The sequence below is a fragment of the Antechinus flavipes genome, chromosome 2 (genome assembly GCF_016432865.1).
Source record: "Antechinus flavipes isolate AdamAnt ecotype Samford, QLD, Australia chromosome 2, AdamAnt_v2, whole genome shotgun sequence".
Lineage (NCBI taxonomy): Eukaryota > Metazoa > Chordata > Mammalia > Dasyuromorphia > Dasyuridae > Antechinus > Antechinus flavipes.
Window position 1 is genome coordinate 228,861,455 of NC_067399.1, and position 17,688 is coordinate 228,879,142.

At 36.1% G+C, this 17,688-nt stretch overlaps 1 protein-coding gene across 3 annotated transcripts in view; it reads left to right on the forward strand.

Annotated features, from left to right (window-relative positions):
• The window catches only part of ESCO2 (establishment of sister chromatid cohesion N-acetyltransferase 2), a 28,358-nt gene extending 15,442 nt beyond the window's left edge, over positions 1-12,916 (forward strand). For all 3 annotated transcript variants that reach the window (XM_051976396.1, XM_051976398.1, XM_051976397.1), the window contains 5 exons: positions 5,861-5,992; positions 8,142-8,231; positions 8,680-8,823; positions 10,772-10,953; positions 11,934-12,916. In XM_051976396.1, the coding sequence (XP_051832356.1) occupies positions 5,861-5,992; positions 8,142-8,231; positions 8,680-8,823; positions 10,772-10,953; positions 11,934-12,066 (681 nt within the window). In that variant the 3' untranslated portion in view covers positions 12,067-12,916. The remainder of the gene's footprint in view (positions 1-5,860; positions 5,993-8,141; positions 8,232-8,679; positions 8,824-10,771; positions 10,954-11,933) is intronic.
• The last annotated feature ends 4,772 nt before the right edge of the window (positions 12,917-17,688 follow it).

Consider the following 17,688-nt stretch of genomic DNA (forward strand, 5'->3'; position numbering starts at 1 on the left):
ATTAGCATGTAAGCACTATTTATATTAGTCATTCCTAGAGCCATTATTTAAGGCCTTTCCAGTTTGATAGGACCTCTAAGAGCTCATATTTTACTAGAATAATCTCCCAAAATTCTATATAATGAATCCTTTGCAAGTTGAGTTGTACAAATTGAGTTTGGAAGAAGATCACTCATTTTGGCAGCTCATGAATAGAATCTGTGGATTACAGATTTAGGATTGGAAGGGACTTTAGAGATCTTCTGGTCCAAACTATTTGTTTTTACAAATGAAACAACTCTGAGAAGGGAAGGCATGACTTGTCCAAAGTCATACTACTGATAAAGGGCAGAACCAGGATCCAAACACAGGTCGTTTGACCCCAAACTACCACTTGCTCTGCTGTTCCACCCTGCCTTAGAACATAAGTACCTTGAGCACAAGATCTGTTTCCTATTTTGACTTTATAGCTGTAGTACCTAGCATAATTTCATGTATATATTAAGTACTTCATCACTATTGAGTGAAGACCATCTACATAGAGTGGTTGCAGTGCATTACAGCAGAACAAGGAACCACAATGATTAAATCATATATCCTTGAGCTATTGAAGTTCTAATTGAAATCTCTATGCAAGGACTTCCGGTTAAGATGGCGGAGAGGAGGCTCACAGTTGCATAAGCTCCGCGCTTTCTCTCACTATCCACTTCATTACAAGCCTCTGAATCAATGCTTGACTGAAAAAAACCCACAAATAGTTACCAAGAGAAGCCATCCTTGAGATCCGCCAAGAAAGGTCTGTCTTTACTGGAGGGCTGGGGCGGTTTTAGATCGGGCGCAGGCGGCGGGCAGCGGCAGTGAGAGCACGGGAGCAGACTGGAGAGGGGGTGGGGAGTGATCGCAGCTGTCTCTGCGGGGAGAGCTTCGCTACAGGTTTGGAACCTGCAGCAAGTCAACAGCCCAGCAGAGAAGCTAAAAACACCGGGGCTGAAGAACACAACCGCAAACAGCTGGAGTCTCCGGGACCTGGCCGCCCCCCCCCGCCCCCCCCTCAGTGACTCAGCACGCTCTGGGATCTCAGAGCGCAGGCGCAGCACAGTCCTGCTAGTGCCTCACTGCTGCCACCTGCAGTCTGTAGAGGAAGCTCGATAACACACCCAGCCCCCCCCCCAAAGAAAGACTCCAGTTTTTTCTGTTTTTCTTTGGTAGTTTGTCTCTGATTAATAGACAGAATGAGCAAGAAGCTGAAGAGGACTTTAACCCTAGACAGCTTCTACACAGATAGAGAGCAGACTCTAAATCCTGAGGAGACTAAAAACAGGCAGTCCCCAGGTGATTCCCCAAAGGAGGAGATCGTCTGTTCCTCAGCACAGATGAACCTCATAGAAGTGATTAAAAAGGCTCTCACAAGGGAGCTAGAAGAAAAATGGGGAAAGCAGAGTGAGGCTTGGCAAAAGGAGAAGGAAGCTTGGGAAAAGGAGAGGGAGGCTTGGCAAAAGAGCCTGGAGAAGTCAGTTAAAGAGAGAGTGGATAAAGAAGTAAAATCCTTGAAAAATAGGATTAGTGAACTGGAAAACAAAATTGGCGAAATGGAAAAAAATTCCACAGAACAAAAGAACTCAATTGGACAATTAGAGAAAGATTTTAAAAAAGTGAGTGAAGAGAATACTTCACTGAAAATCAGAATTGAACAAGTGGAATTGAATGACTCGAGGAGACAAGAAGAATCAGTCAAGCAAATCCAAAAAAATCAAACAATGGAGAAAAATGTGTAATACCTTCTGGGGAAGACAACAGACCTGGAAAACAGATCCAGGAGAGACAATCTGAGAATCATTGGACTCCCAGAAAAACATGATGAAAAAAAGAGCCTGGACACTGTCTTCCAGGAAATTATCAAAGAGAACTGCCCAGAAGTCATAGGAACAGAGGAAAAAATAAACATTGAAAGGATTCATCGATCACCCACTGAAAGGGATCCTAAAATCAAAACACCAAGGAATATAGTGGCCAAATGCCAGAACCCTCAGATGAAAGAAAAAATATTGCAAGCGGCTAGAAAAACCCAATTCAAGTATCAAGGAGCCACAATAAGGATCACCCAGGATCTGGCAGCATCCACATTAAAAGATCGAAGGGCCTGGAATATGATATTCCGAAAGGCTAAGGAACTTGGTATGCAACCAAAAATAACTTACCCAGCGAGAATGAGCATCTTTTTCCAGGGAAGAAGATGGACATTCAACGAAGTAAGCGAATTTCATCTATTTCTGATGAAAAAACCAGAACTTAACAAAAAGTTTGATCTACAAATATAGAACTCAAGAGAAATCTAAAAAGGTAAAGATTAATCTTGGGAACTATATTTTGACTATATAGATGCATAAAGAATACATGTATACCTTGTTCTAGAAATTGATGTGGAAAGGACATTGTACCAGAAAAAGGGTAAAGTGGGGGTAGTACATCTCATGAAGAGGCATAGGAAACCTATTATATCTGAGAGAAAGAATGGAGGGGGATGAATATAGTGGGTATCTTACTGCCTTCAGAATTGGCTTTAAGTGAAAAATCTTAAGACATATTCAATCTATGGTGAAACTTCTCCCATCTCATTGAAAAGTGAGAAGGGAAAAGTGGAAAGGGAAGGAATAAGCTAAGCGGAAGGGAATACGGGAACTGGGAAGGAAAGGGGTAAGATAGGGGGAGGAACTCTAAGGCGGGGGAGGGACACTAAAAAGGGAGGGCTGTGAGAAACAAGGGGTGCTCACAAGCTTAATACTTGGAAGGGGGGGAAAGGGGAAAGAAGGGAGGAAAGCATAAACCGGGGTTAACAAGATGGCAAGTAATACAGAATTGGTCATTCTAACCATAAATGTGAACGGGGTAAACTCCCCCATAAAGAGGAAGCGGTTAGCAGAATGGATTAAAAGCCAGAATCCTACAATATGTTGTTTACAGGAAACACACCTGAAGCGGGGAGATACATGCAGGTTAAAGGTAAAAGGTTGGAGCAAAATCTACTATGCTTCAGGTGAAGTCAAAAAAGCAGGGGTAGCCATCCTGATCTCAGATCAAGCTAAAGCAAAAATTGACCTAATTAAAAGAGATAAGGAAGGACACTATATCTTGCTAAAGGGTAGCATGGATAATGAAGCACTATCTATATTAAACATATATGCACCAAGTGGGGTAGCATCTAAATTCTTAAAAGAGAAACTAAGAGAGCTGCAAGAAGAAATAGACAGTAAAACTATAATAGTGGGAGATCTTAACCTTGCACTCTCAGAATTAGATAAATCAAACCAGAAAATAAATAAGAAAGAAGTCAAAGAGGTAAACAGAATACTAGAAAAGCTAGATATGATAGATCTCTGGAGAAAATGTAATGGAGACAGAAAGGAATACACTTTCTTTTCAGCAGTTCATGGAACCTATACAAAAATTGACCATATATTAGGACATAAAAACCTCAAACTCAAATGTAGTAAGGCAGAAATAGTAAATGCATCCTTTTCAGACCACGATGCAATGAAAATTACATTCAACAAAAAAGCAGGGGGAAGTAGACCAAAAAATAATTGGAAACTAAATAATCTCATACTAAAGAATGATTGGGTAAAACAGCAAATCATAGACATAATTAATAACTTCACCCAAGAAAACGATAATAATGAGACATCATGCCAAAATGTATGGGATGCAGCCAAAGCGGTAATAAGGGGAAATTTCATATCTCTAGAGGCCTATTTGTATAAAATAGAGAAAGAGAAGGTCAATGAATTGGGTTTGCAATTAAAAATGCTAGAAAAGGAACAAATTAAAAACCCCCAGTCAAACACTAAACTTGAAATTCTAAAAGTAAAAGGTGAGATCAATAAAATTGAAAGTAAAAAAACTATTGAATTGATTAATAAAACTAAGAGTTGGTTCTATGAAAAAACCAACAAAATAGACAAACCCTTAGTAAATCTGATTAAAAAAAGGAAAGAGGAAAATCAAATTGTTAGTCTTAAAAATGAAAAGGGAGAACTCACCACTAACGAAGAGGAAATTAGAGCAATAATTAGGAGTTACTTTGCCCAACTTTATGCCAATAAATTCGACAACTTAAATGAAATAGAAAAATACCTCCAAAAATACAGCTTGCCCAAACTAACAGAGGAAGAAGTAAATATCCTAAACAGTCCCATCTCAGAAAAAGAAATAGAACAAACTATCAATCAACTCCCTAAGAAAAAATCCCCAGGACCAGATGGATTTACATGTGAATTCTACCAAACATTTAAAGAACAATTAACTCCAATGTTATATAAACTATTTGAAAAAATAGGGATTGAAGGAGTCCTACCAAACTCCTTTTATGACACAGATATGGTACTGATACCTAAACCAGGTAGGCTGAAAACAGAGAAAGAAAATTATAGACCAATCTCCCTAATGAATATTGATGCTAAAATCTTAAATAAAATATTAGCAAAAAGATTACAGAAAATTGTCACCAGGATAATACACTATGACCAAGTAGGATTTATACCAGGAATGCAGGGCTGGTTCAATATTAGGAAAACTATTAGCATAATTGACTATATCAATAACCAAACAAACAAAAACCACATGATCATCTCAATAGATGCAGAAAAAGCATTTGATAAAATCCAACATCCATTCCTAATAAAAACACTTGAGAGCATAGGAATAAATGGACTTTTCCTTAAAATAGTCAGGAGCATATATTTAAAACCATCAGTAAGCATCATATGCAATGGGGAAAAACTGGAACCTTTCCCAGTAAGATCTGGAGTGAAGCAAGGTTGCCCACTATCACCATTATTATTTAATATCGTATTAGAAACACTAGCCTCGGCAATAAGAGTCGAGAAAGATATAAAAGGAATTAGAGTAGGCAATGAGGAAACCAAACTATCACTCTTTGCAGATGATATGATGGTATACCTAGAGAACCCCAGAGATTCTACCAAAAAGCTATTGGAAATAATTCATAATTTTAGCAAAGTAGCTGGCTACAAAATAAATCCCCATAAATCCTCAGCATTTTTATACATCACCAACAAAACCCAACAGCAAGAGATACAAAGAGAAATTCCATTCAGAATAACTGTTGATACCATAAAATATTTGGGAATCTATCTACCAAAGGAAAGTCAGGAATTATATGAGCAAAATTATAAAAAAGTCTCCACACAAATAAAGTCAGACTTAAATAATTGGAAAAATATTAAGTGCTCTTGGATTGGCCGAGCGAACATAATAAAGATGACAATACTCCCTAAACTAATCTATTTATTTAGTGCTATACCAATCAGACTTCCAAGAAAATATTTTATTGATCTGAGTTTCAATTGATAAATGACGGACAAAAGCAGCTACACCCAAAGAAAGAACACTGGGAAACGAATGTGAACTATCTGCATTTTTGTTTTTCTTCCCGGATTATTTATACCTTCTGAATCCAATTCTCCCTACGCAACAAGAGAACTGTTCGGTTCTGCAAACATATATTGTATCTAGGATATACTGCAACATATCCAACATATAAAGGACTGCTTGCCATCTAGGGGAGGGGGTGGAGGGAGGGAGGGGAAAAAAAATCGGAACAGAAATGAGTGTCAATATAATGTAATTATTAAATAAAAAAACTTATTAAAAAAAAAATCTCTATGCAATTCCTAATGTTGGTAATTTCAGTCACGTTCTTTCCCATAATCCTAATTCGGATCTTTTCCTGGCTTTTGTTTGGCGTTGTAAGCAATGGTGAACCGCAGGTGGCTAAGAGGCAATTTGGGCAGACCCTGAGGGGACCTTAGGTTTGAATTCTCTAAAAGTAAAGCTGCTCTGTTTCACTCTTTCCTTGGATTAGGATGCAGGTCAGAAGTATTTTGGAGCCATTATATGCAAGTCTTGTGGCATGATCTATACAGCAGCCAGCCCCGAGGATGAAGCGCAACATGCCCACTATCACCAGAGACTCCTGGAAGGAATTAAATATGTGGTAAGGCAGAAGGTGGATACTGCTCTCATCCTTAATGGGGCCCGAAGCACTCTGTGGTGTTACAGATATGTTTTGTCTTGTGTGCAAAGGCATTAAAAAGGGATGCATGGAATCAAGATGTTGAGAATCAGCTTAGTCGATTCTTGGCTCTCCTTAGCAATGCTTAAACTTCCAAGGCTTTTTCATTTGACTAAATGGTTCATAGTCGTCTGGTTGGTTAGATGGCCTAGACTTATAAGTGCCAGATAACTGAAGCAGAGGAGTTGTATTTTAGAAATATAATCATCAGGTTTATTCATGACTAATAGCAGCAATATGTAGAATAATTCAAAATAACCGGCAAAATTATATCTACCTGGGCCCTCTGGGTGCCACTGGCTTCCTGAAGAAATTAATTCCATGAAGCTCTAAGTTTCTCTTCCTTAATCTTTGCTTTTTTTGTTTTTATTTTTAATGTTTTCATTGATGTCTTTTGTTTTTATATCACCTTCATTTCCAAATTTGTTTTAAAGGAAGGAGAGAAAAAAAGCAGTTCAGCAATGTTAACTCATCAGCTGAGGCTAATGGCATATATTCAGTGTTTTCTATCTCCGTGACAAAGACGGGGAAAGAGTTATATTCCGGTTTTTCTTTGAGACCATGTTTAGTCCTTACAATTACACAGCATTCACTTGTATTTTTTGTTATTTTTATTCTTTTCCTGTACATTATCTTCTTCTACCTCTTTGAATTCTTGGTAATTGTTACTTCTTACTGCACAAGTTATATTTCCTTACTTTCCTGAAATTTAGTCATTCTTCCCAATTGGCATTTATTTAATTTCCAATTCTTTGCTAACATAAAAAGTGCCATTCTCAGCATTTTGCTGAACATCAAATCAGATTGCTTTTGTCATTGACCTCTTTGCATTCCATTCCCTCTGACTCCTAAAGGGTACTTGCATGTTGATTTGCTTTGTTGTCTCTTAGAAAGCTCTGCTTGTAAGACTCTTAAACCTAAAAATAAATATAGATTTGTAATGAAAGGGATTCACCCCAGAACAACACAATAGGTGGGAGAGATTGGGAGCCTCAGTACTGGCTTTATCTCCTAAAAAAAGAAAAGAAAAAGAAAAGGTTAATTCAGAGTCTTTGTAACTCTCTACTAATTCAGAGCATTGTTACTTCCCATTGTATCTCCCCATTGTCACTTTCCACTCTCCTAGTTTCCCTTGGTCTTTTAAATGTTTTCTTTCATACTAGTTTTGCTTTCTCTAACTACTACTCCCTACCATAGTAATTTTTCCTAGACTCAGTCAGTGTTCTTTTCTTCCCTACTCTTCCTGGACTACCCTTTTTTTTTCCCCTATGTTAAAGAATTCTTACAAATTTTAAACTCTTAGTTTTACATATAAGGGAATGGTTCAATATGAGAGAGTTAAAGGATGAAATTGCTTTAGCATCTTTAGACAAGAATGAAAGTATTTTCCAGGAGTGTGTTCTTTTGTGAACTTGGCCAGACTGGTACAGAGAGGTTGATAAATGATGGTATCTTTCAAAGGGTTAAATTGGGCATAAAATGAAAGGCATATTTGGAGAACTGCCTCTCCCATACATAGAAGTTTATGCAAGAAGGTAAAACTCAGTTCTTAGAACCCGGCTCCTAGAAATAAAAATCAGTATGCAAGTTTTTCCCAGCCTCTGCCTCCCTTTAAGCTATTTAAAATATATGATGATAATCCCTGAAATAATTACGAGCTTTTTTCCATCCAACTTTCTTTTGGGAGTATAAAAACTGAAAAATTGCAGGAATGGGGGGGAGTAAGCATGGGGCATATCAGCTCAGAGCTGAGGGCCTATTTATCACTAGGGGCCTATATTACACCTCAGATTAAAATAAACTAGCTAGGAACTGCCTCATATGCTGAGTGGGCCCACCACTTACTGGTCAGTAGTGCTGAACCTTAGGGCTGCTGATTTTTACCAAGTCCTGAGCCAAGTACTTCAGTAAACATCTCTATTTTTGTTAGTGGGTTAATTTGCCCTCTTGATAATACCAGTATTACAAATTCCAGAATGTATTTGTTTTTAACAGCTTATTAATGAAATGGAAAATAGGATCCCTAATCATTAGTATTGCTTCTCATTAATTAGACTTTTACTCTTGGCAGGGTTGGAAGAAAGAACGTATTGTGGCAGAGTTTTGGGATGGCAAGATTATATTAGTACTTCCTGGTGACCCAAAGTATGCCATTCGAAAGGTATAAAATTTGACTTTTTAAAACCCTTTACTCTTTTTATCAAGGAGACAATATATAACCTTTTATTTTCTAAATTTTTATTTTTTAAATGTTTCTAACATACTCTAAAATGATGACTTTGCTCTGTGTCATATCAAATCTGTAGAAAGAGGGAACTGAGGAAGCCATATGAAGTTTAGCCGTACTTGCCTTCTTAGTCTCTTGGTTATTTAAAAGGAACACTTTTCATTTTGAGATGATTTATGGAGAATGGGCTTTTTTAATGGCTAAAAAAAGAATTTCTTCCTTCCCTTGCATGTTTTGTCACATTCAGAATTGGAGACAAGGAAAATTGCATTAATTTATTTCAAGGGAAATTTTGTATATATATATCATACATGTTTATTCTGCTTTAATAGTTAACAATTATAATACTAATGATTCTAATTGATTTAACAACTCTTAATAGGCAGAAGATGTCCGTGAACTTGTAGATAATGAACTGGGATTTAAGCAAGTTATTCCAAGCTGCCCAAGCAAAATTAAAACCTTCCTCTACATATCTGATGAAAAGAAAGTAATTGGATGTCTAATTGCTGAGCCAATCAAACAGGTAAGTATATTTATTTTTTAAACTTATGATATGATTGGAGGAGTGGGGAAGATAATGGGGGTTAAGTGACTCTCCCATGGTCATAAGCAGTAAATATGTGAGGCAGGATTTGAACACGAGTTCCCCTGAGTCTAGGACTGGTGCTCTATCTACTACGCCACCTCACTGTCCTTGCAATGTGATTTTGTAAAATTAAATGTAGGAGTCTGATTAAACTTTGGCACTATTAGCACTTGAAGGCTCCCTTAATTTACTAGCACCAAACCTTTCCCCCACTGTTAGTAATTGTGTTATGGTATTCTTCTGGCTGATCCATACATCTCCCACCTGCCTAAGTGATTGTCCTCAAGTGCACGTTGAGCTCCATCCATTGGCTAGGTGATCAAGTCCAGGCACTTCCTGTTCCTTTTAGGGTGAAATATGAAGCCTGTTTGGTATTTATCATCTGGCCTCTACTTTTCGGGCCTCCTGAATGCATGCATTTGCCTGGCCCCTCCCTTGAATGTGCTCTGTACTCCCTGTTGTTTGCTGCTAACCTCTTTGGGGTATCAGCCTGGCAGGAGTGTAGCTACAAGGCTGCTTCCCCCTCTGCCAAGAAGATGGGAAGCCGTAGTTTCTTCCAACTTTTATTCAAGACCAAGCTTAGTCACTAAAATACACCCCCTTCAGTTGCCTTTTTATGAAGTTCTTTCTATTTACAATATTGTTGACATTGTCTCTGTGTTTTCCTGTTTTTGCTTGCTTTATTACTTCACTATGTTCTCCATATTCATTATTTATGACATGGTTATTTATACTTATACAACTACAATTTATTTAGTCAATCCCTAATCAGTGCTCGCCTACTTATGTCTGCTTTTCTGCTGAGTACGAAAAATACTTCCATGAAGTATTCAATGAATACTTCCCTTGCTACACATGGGACCTTTCGATCTTTGACCCTCATTATGGTTAAGGAGGACTAACTCTGGTGTGAGGACTTGCCAAGCCTCTTTCAGGGGTGCTCATCCACTTTTTTTTTGGGGGGGGGGGGGTTAAAATATCTTTTCTTTAAAAATGGTTTTATTTGAAGAATAGAAATAGATAATTTGAAGTTTATGGTGAATACATAAGTATATGCATGTATACTTAAGACATTCTACATATATGTACACATAGGTCATCATTTCTGTAGAGAGAGACACAATTATATGTGATTTTAATCTGCTTCCTTCTCTGACCTTATATTATATAGCTACTTAGTCACAAAGGATCAGAGTAGGAATAAACTCCTTTTTGACAGTGAAAATTCACAGGGTAGTTGTTTTCATATCTCAGTAATGACTAGTGATCCTGTAAAAGGAAGCAGTGGAATGTGACTGATTCATAAAACTGGGGTTCAGATTTTATAGAAAGTTATTTAGGAAGTTCTTTTAATTAGAAAATGGAATGAAATTTTAGCACAGAATTTTCAGTAATATGGCAGTAATTCAGTAATATTAACATTATAGTATTTTTAATTAACATTAGTCTTCGTACAGATATCAGCTTATAAGGTCATTTAACTTGGGGATTGGAACAAAAATCCTAGTTTCCATATAGCCAATGGAGACAGCTTTTGTTAACATGAGTTAATGGAACAGCACTTAGTTGGAGCCATGGACAGAAGACCAGCAGGCTTAGAATCAGAAAGGCTTGAGTTCAGATCTGATTTCAGACATTTAATTAGTGGGGTGACACTGGACAAGTCACTTAACCTTTCTGCCTCAGTTTTTCTTATCTGTTAAATGGAGATAACAGTATCTACCTCCCTGGGTTGTTGTGAAAATCAAATGAGATGATAATTATAAAGATCTTAGCAAATCTCAAAGTGCTTTATAAATGCTGGTTATCATCATGATAATTATTAGTCTAAGAAATGTTCTGCTCATTACACCATTAGCTATAAAAAAGCTTCTGTATGTCACAGGCCTTCCGGGTCCTAAATGAACCAGCTAGTCCAGACTCTGCAAACCATCAGACATTTTACAACCAGCGAGCCTGGCAGTGTTCCAGCACCCCAGAGCCAGCCCTCTGTGGTATCAGTCGGATCTGGGTCTTTAACCTGATGAGGAGAAAGGGCATTGCTCGTCGAATGGTGGATACTCTCCGGTAAGGCAGGGAGAGGATAGGTTGGGGGGTAAGGGGTGGAGATGCAGTTGGCTTCAGAGGACTCTTCATCCTTGCCCCTCTCTCCCTGCTTGGCTGAGTGTACATACTATGGAGTTGGGTCTGCCCCTGCTCCTGGACTAAGCAAAGGGCACCAGAGAATCAGCGGCCTGGCTACTTTGTGTTTGCTTCCATTGACTTCAGGCTCTTTGTGAACCTTCATAAGCACGGCCTCCTGGAGTGCCAGGAATCAAACACATCCTGGGCCCTTGAAGACAGATTTTTTTGCTTTGCTATTTAATGTGTACAAAATGGAAAGCCTTAACATAATGCTATAATGGCATCCTTAGTAAGTATTGATGGAGATGACTCCAACTGCCCTCTTCCTCCCCACCCCCCAAAACTTGCAGGGCCCATGAAGGTACAATCAGTTGTGTTACAAGGGCATCATGTGTTTTCTTTGAGTCTCAGGCCACTTGTTTTGTCCTTCCTCCTGTCTCCTTTGTGGTTATTGTCCTATCAATTCCTTTGATAAAGAATTGAAGTAATGCAAGAGGGATGTGGGTGTGTATGAGTATTTCAAATAAGCTAGTTTTAAAAACTCCAAGAATGAATTTTGATTTGAAGATGCAATTCAGTGAGCTCCTATTTCTTAGATTGCAGAATTTGCTTTAGTCAATTCTTTTTCTTCTTAGCCAACTTCTGAGCTAGAAAAAAACATAATTATTACAGCTTTTCAGAAGGGAAATGGGTTCTTTCGGAAGGGTTTGGAGGATCCTGACCCCTTACTCAAAGTTTAGAAGTTGCCAACCATTTGTGAAAATGTTGTGGGAGGGGATTCTTACAAAGAGAAAGGCTAAACTAGATGGTCTCTTATTTGCATTCCAACTGATTTTATGATCCAAATGAAATAGTTTCTTTCATTGTTTCTTAAATAATGTAAGTTGTTTCCATTAACATTTTTTTCCTTCTCTTTATTTTAGGAATTACTTCATGTTTGGCTGCTTTCTGAGTACTGATGAAATAGCCTTTTCTGATCCAACACCAGATGGCAAATTATTTGCAACCAAATACTGCAATACACCCAACTTCCTTGTTTACAACTTCATTAGTTAGACAAGTTTAGTTATACTCAGAAATATTAAAAACTCTTTCGCAATTTTGTGTTTGTTAAATTGGCAAATCAGAAAACAAATTTGTTCTTTCCCCCCTGAAATCCAAGTTATTAAAAAAATTCGTAACAGGATGACTGATTTTTAAAACAGTTTTTGTGACTGGCTGTGTATGTATGGCTGTAGAAAATAATCATTTATCTTGCTTTCTGATACAATGTACATTGACAACTTTTGGTCTCCCATAGTACCTAGTCACTAGCAATGAGGGATTATTTTTCAGTATACAGTATAGCTTGTATTAAAGTATTATCAGATTGTTATATTGAAAGAGAACTTTTTAAAGTTTTTTATTGTTAATTCATCAAATAATGTTTCAAATTTCTGGTATCTTCATAGTAAATATTTGTTTTATTACTATTGAAAAACTCTGAAATGAACAAAATGTGTTCATCAGGTTTAGTTCTTATTAGGTTCAGTATTATAAATCCTAGAGATAATTACAGTCAATTGAAAATTTGACAGCTTTTGTGCTACTTGGTTTACTTACAATTCATCATTGTTATTTAATACTGATGTTAAACTTAAAGCAACTTGAACTTCTATTCAGTTTTATTTTTATAATTTGAAAAATGCACCTTAATTGTTAGGCATTTAATTAAAAATGGGGAAATGTAAATTATAAGATTTCATATTTCATTATCTCTAGAGATGGGATTGTGCTATAGAGGAAATGATGAAAGGATGTAAATAAGTCTGCTTATATCTTTTCTAAGTGAATTTTCTGCACTGATGACTTAGAAACAAGCTTGTTAATACATTTAATTAAAATAAAAATTTTATTGATGTTATAATGGTTCATTGATATAATTTAAAGTTGCGTTTAATGCTCTTTATATGTTTTTCAGGATGCTACTATTTAAAGATAAAAACTTGATTGTAACTGGACTAATAGTTAATTTAGTTAAATAAGATGTAGAGCAAAATGCAGCTTAAGGGTTCTCTCAAGCAAAAAATATAGGAGAATCAATTATTTCCTATACTAAAATTACCTCTATACAAAAGTTAGAACAAGGTGCTTTGGGGGTTATAGTAGGTTCCTACTCAGAACTCTTAAAAGCAAAAGTTCATTTGTTGGTTATGTCATAGAAGGGATTATTTAGGGGGATTGAATTTAGATGGAGTATTTCCAACTTTGAAATTTTCTGAAGAGCATGTAAGATTATGTGACAGGTGACCACAACAATTTCTCAATCAGAAAAAAGTTCAAAAACCCATCCTACAGTTGTAGTCCTACAACATAAATGGTTATCCAGCCAATGCTTACAAAATTCTAGTAAGAACAATTAGAAAAATACAGCTTGAAAGAACTACACATTTTACTACACATCCTTCAGAATGACAAAGTTAAAAAAGGAATGGGGAAAGTGTCCTAAATTAGCAGCTGGTGAATTGGTAAACTGGTCCAGCCATTCTTGAAAGCAATTTGAAACTATGCCCCAAAAAACTTAAAATTATTTGAATTTGATATAGCTATACTGCTACTATGCCTAATACTTCCAGAGATCAGAGAGAGGAAAAGATTCCATATGTACCAAAATAAAGCAATAAAGAGGATGTTTTCAGAGAACCTTGAAAACTTGAATGAATTGATACAATATTGAAGATAACTTTGAAAGACTTGGGAATCTCTGATCAACACAAAAATTCCAGGGGATTCGTGATAAAATATGCTTCCAAATAGAAAGCTGATGGATTCTACGGTATAAATTGAAACTTGGTTTTTAGCTACAGCTCCTATGGGAATTGGCCGAGCTTGACTGTGTAACACGTCCAGACATCAAGCCGTTACAAAGCAATAGTCATCAAAACTGGATGGTAATCAAACAATGAAAATTCCATAATACATATGTTTCCCAGCAGCTTTAATCAGTTTTCTCCTAAGTAATGTTTTACACTTATCAAAAATTGGGTTATGGAATTTTCATATATGTATTTAGACTTAATACCTTATTCCATAGTGCATCCTAAGTGAACATACCACCTTAATTGTAGATTATGGTTCTTCATTGTTATAAGAATATTTTTTTAACTATCATGTTTTTTTTTTTTTTTAAGTTACATAAAAGAGATTGAATTTTTTTTTAATGTTTAATCTTACATACAATGTCTAAAGCTTACATACAATGTGTATCAGGCTAAGGCAGTGTAGAGCCATCCTATTCTTGCAACCCAGATTTTCTGGTTTTATGTATTTTGCCCAGTGTCCCTTCCCTTCCAGAGAAGCCATCCTATAATACAGAATTTTTAGACTAAAAGAGAAAAAACTGTAACAAATAATGTATTAATTACTTAAGACTTATGGATAGGTAAATTATGAATAGTTGAACGAGCATAAGATGGATAATTTCAGTTATATAAAATCAAAAAGATTTTATGTAAATGTAGCCAAAATTAGCAAAGAAAAAAATTTGGGGGGGAGGGGAGTTTATCTGAAATCATCTAAAACATAATTTTTTTAAAAACACAAGCCATTCCCCAATTGATAATTGGTCATAAGATATAAATGGGGAAGTTTTCTGATGAAAAAATTATTAGGAAAACATGAAATCTTGAGAATATCAACTCCTAGATTGGCTAAAATGATTAAAAGGGAAAGTGAAATGTTGGAATATGGAAAAATTTTGGGACACAGTGAAATTGTGAAATGATTATGTTCAGAGTTATTAAACTATAACTTGATCCAGTACAACTCTCTGTGGTGGCAAAGAACTGGAAATTGTAGGGAAGCCTATCAACTGGGAATTGGCTGAACAAGTTGTGGTATGTGATTGTGATGGAATACCACTGTCAAAAGAAATTAGCCTCAATGATTTTTATTTTTTTTTTAATTTTTTATTTAATAATTACATTATATTGACACTCTTTTTGTTCCGATTTTTTTTCCCCTCCCTCCCCCCCCTCCCCTAGATGGCAAGCAGTCCTTTATATGTTGGATATGTTGCAGTATATCCTAGATACAATATATGTTTGCAGAACCGAACAGTTCTCTTGTTGCGTAGGGAGAATTGGATTCAGAAGGTATAAATAATCCGGGAAGAAAAAAAAAATGCAGATAGTTCACATTCGTTTCCCAGTGTTCTTTCTTTGGGTGTAGCTGCTTTTGTCCGTCATTTATCAATTGAAACTCAGGTCTCTTTGTCAAAGACATCCACTTCCATCAAAATATGTCCTCATACAATATCGTTGTCGAAGTGTATAATGATCTCCTGGTTCTGCTCATTTCACTTAGCATCAGTTCATGTAGGTCTCTCCAAGCCTCTCTGTATTCATCCTGCTGGTCATTTCTTACAGAACAATAATATTCCATAACATTCATATACCACAATTTACCCAGCCATTCTCCAATTGATGGGCATCCATTCATTTTCCAGTTTCTAGCCACTACAAACAGGGCTGCTACAAACATTTTGGCACATACAGGTCCCTTTCCCTTCTTTAGTATTTCTTTGGGATATAAGCCCAATAGAAACACTGCTGGATCAAAGGATATGCACATTTTGATAATTTTTTGGGCATAATTCCAGATTGCTCTCCAGAATGGTTGGATTCGTTCACAACTCCACCAACAATGCATTAGTGTCCCAGTTTTCCCGCATCCCCTCCAACATTCATCATTATTTTTTCCTGTCATCTTAGCCAATCTGACAGGTGTGTAGTGGTATCTCAGAGTTGTCTTAATTTGCATTTCTCTGATCAATAATGATTTGGAACACTCTTTCATATGAGTGGTAATAGTTTCAATCTCATCCTCTGAAAATTGTCTGTTCATATCCTTTGACCATTTATCAATTGGAGAATGGCTTGATTTCTTATAAATTTGAGTCAGTTCTCTATATATTTTGGAAATGAGGCCTTTATCAGAACCTTTAACTGTGAAAATGTTTTCCCAGTTTGTTGCTTCCCTTCTAATCTTGTTTGCATTAGTTTTATTTGTACAAAGGCTTTTTAATTTGATGTAATCGAAATTTTCTATTCTGTGATCAGTAATGGTCTCTAGTTCATCTTTGGTCACAAATTTCTTTCTCCTCCACAAGTCTGAGAGATAAACTATTCTATGTTCCTCTAATTTATTTATAATCTCGTTCTTTATGCCTAGGTCATAGACCCATTTTGATCTTATCTTGGTATATGGTGTTAAGTGTGGGTCCATGCCTAATTTCTGCCATACTAATTTCCAATTATCCCAGCAGTTTTTATCAAATAATGAATTCTTTTCCCAGAAGTTAGGGGCTTTGGGTTTGTCAAACACTAGATTGCTATAATTGACTATTCTGTCTTGTGAGCCTAGCCTTTTCCACTGATCCATTAATCTATTTCTTAGCCAATACCAAATGGTTTTGGTGACTGCTGCTTTATAATATAATTTTAGATCAGGTACAGCTAGGCCACCTTCATTTGATTTTTTTTTCATTAATTCCCTTGAGATTCTCGACTTTTTATTGTTCCATATGAATTTTGTTGTTATTTTTTCTAGATCAATAAAATATTTTCTTGGAAGTCTGATTGGTATAGCACTAAATAAATAGATTAGTTTAGGGAGTATTGTCATCTTTATTATGTTCGCTCGGCCAATCCAAGAGCACTTAATATTTTTCCAATTATTTAAGTCTGACTTTATTTGTGTGGAGACTTTTTTATAATTTTGCTCATATAATTCCTGACTTTCCTTTGGTAGATAGATTCCCAAATATTTTATGGTATCAACAGTTATTCTGAATGGAATTTCTCTTTGTATCTCTTGCTGTTGGGTTTTGTTGGTGATGTATAAAAATGCTGAGGATTTATGGGGATTTATTTTGTAGCCAGCTACTTTGCTAAAATTATGAATTATTTCCAATAGCTTTTTGGTAGAATCTCTGGGGTTCTCTAGGTATACCATCATATCATCTGCAAAGAGTGATAGTTTGGTTTCCTCATTGCCTACTCTAATTCCTTTTATATCTTTCTCGACTCTTATTGCCGAGGCTAGTGTTTCTAATACGATATTAAATAATAATGGTGATAGTGGGCAACCTTGCTTCACTCCAGATCTTACTGGGAAAGGTTCCAGTTTTTCCCCATTGCATATGATGCTTACTGATGGTTTTAAATATATGCTCCTGACTATTTTAAGGAAAAGTCCATTTATTCCTATGCTCTCAAGTGTTTTTATTAGGAATGGATGTTGGATTTTATCAAATGCTTTTTCTGCATCTATTGAGATGATCATGTGGTTTTTGTTTGTTTGGTTATTGATATAGTCAATTATGCTAATAGTTTTCCTAATATTGAACCAGCCCTGCATTCCTGGTATAAATCCTACTTGGTCATAGTGTATTATCCTGGTGACAATTTTCTGTAATCTTTTTGCTAATATTTTATTTAAGATTTTAGCATCAATATTCATTAGGGAGATTGGTCTATAATTTTCTTTCTCTGTTTTCAGCCTACCTGGTTTAGGTATCAGTACCATATCTGTGTCATAAAAGGAGTTTGGTAGGACTCCTTCAATCCCTATTTTTTCAAATAGTTTATATAACATTGGAGTTAATTGTTCTTTAAATGTTTGGTAGAATTCACATGT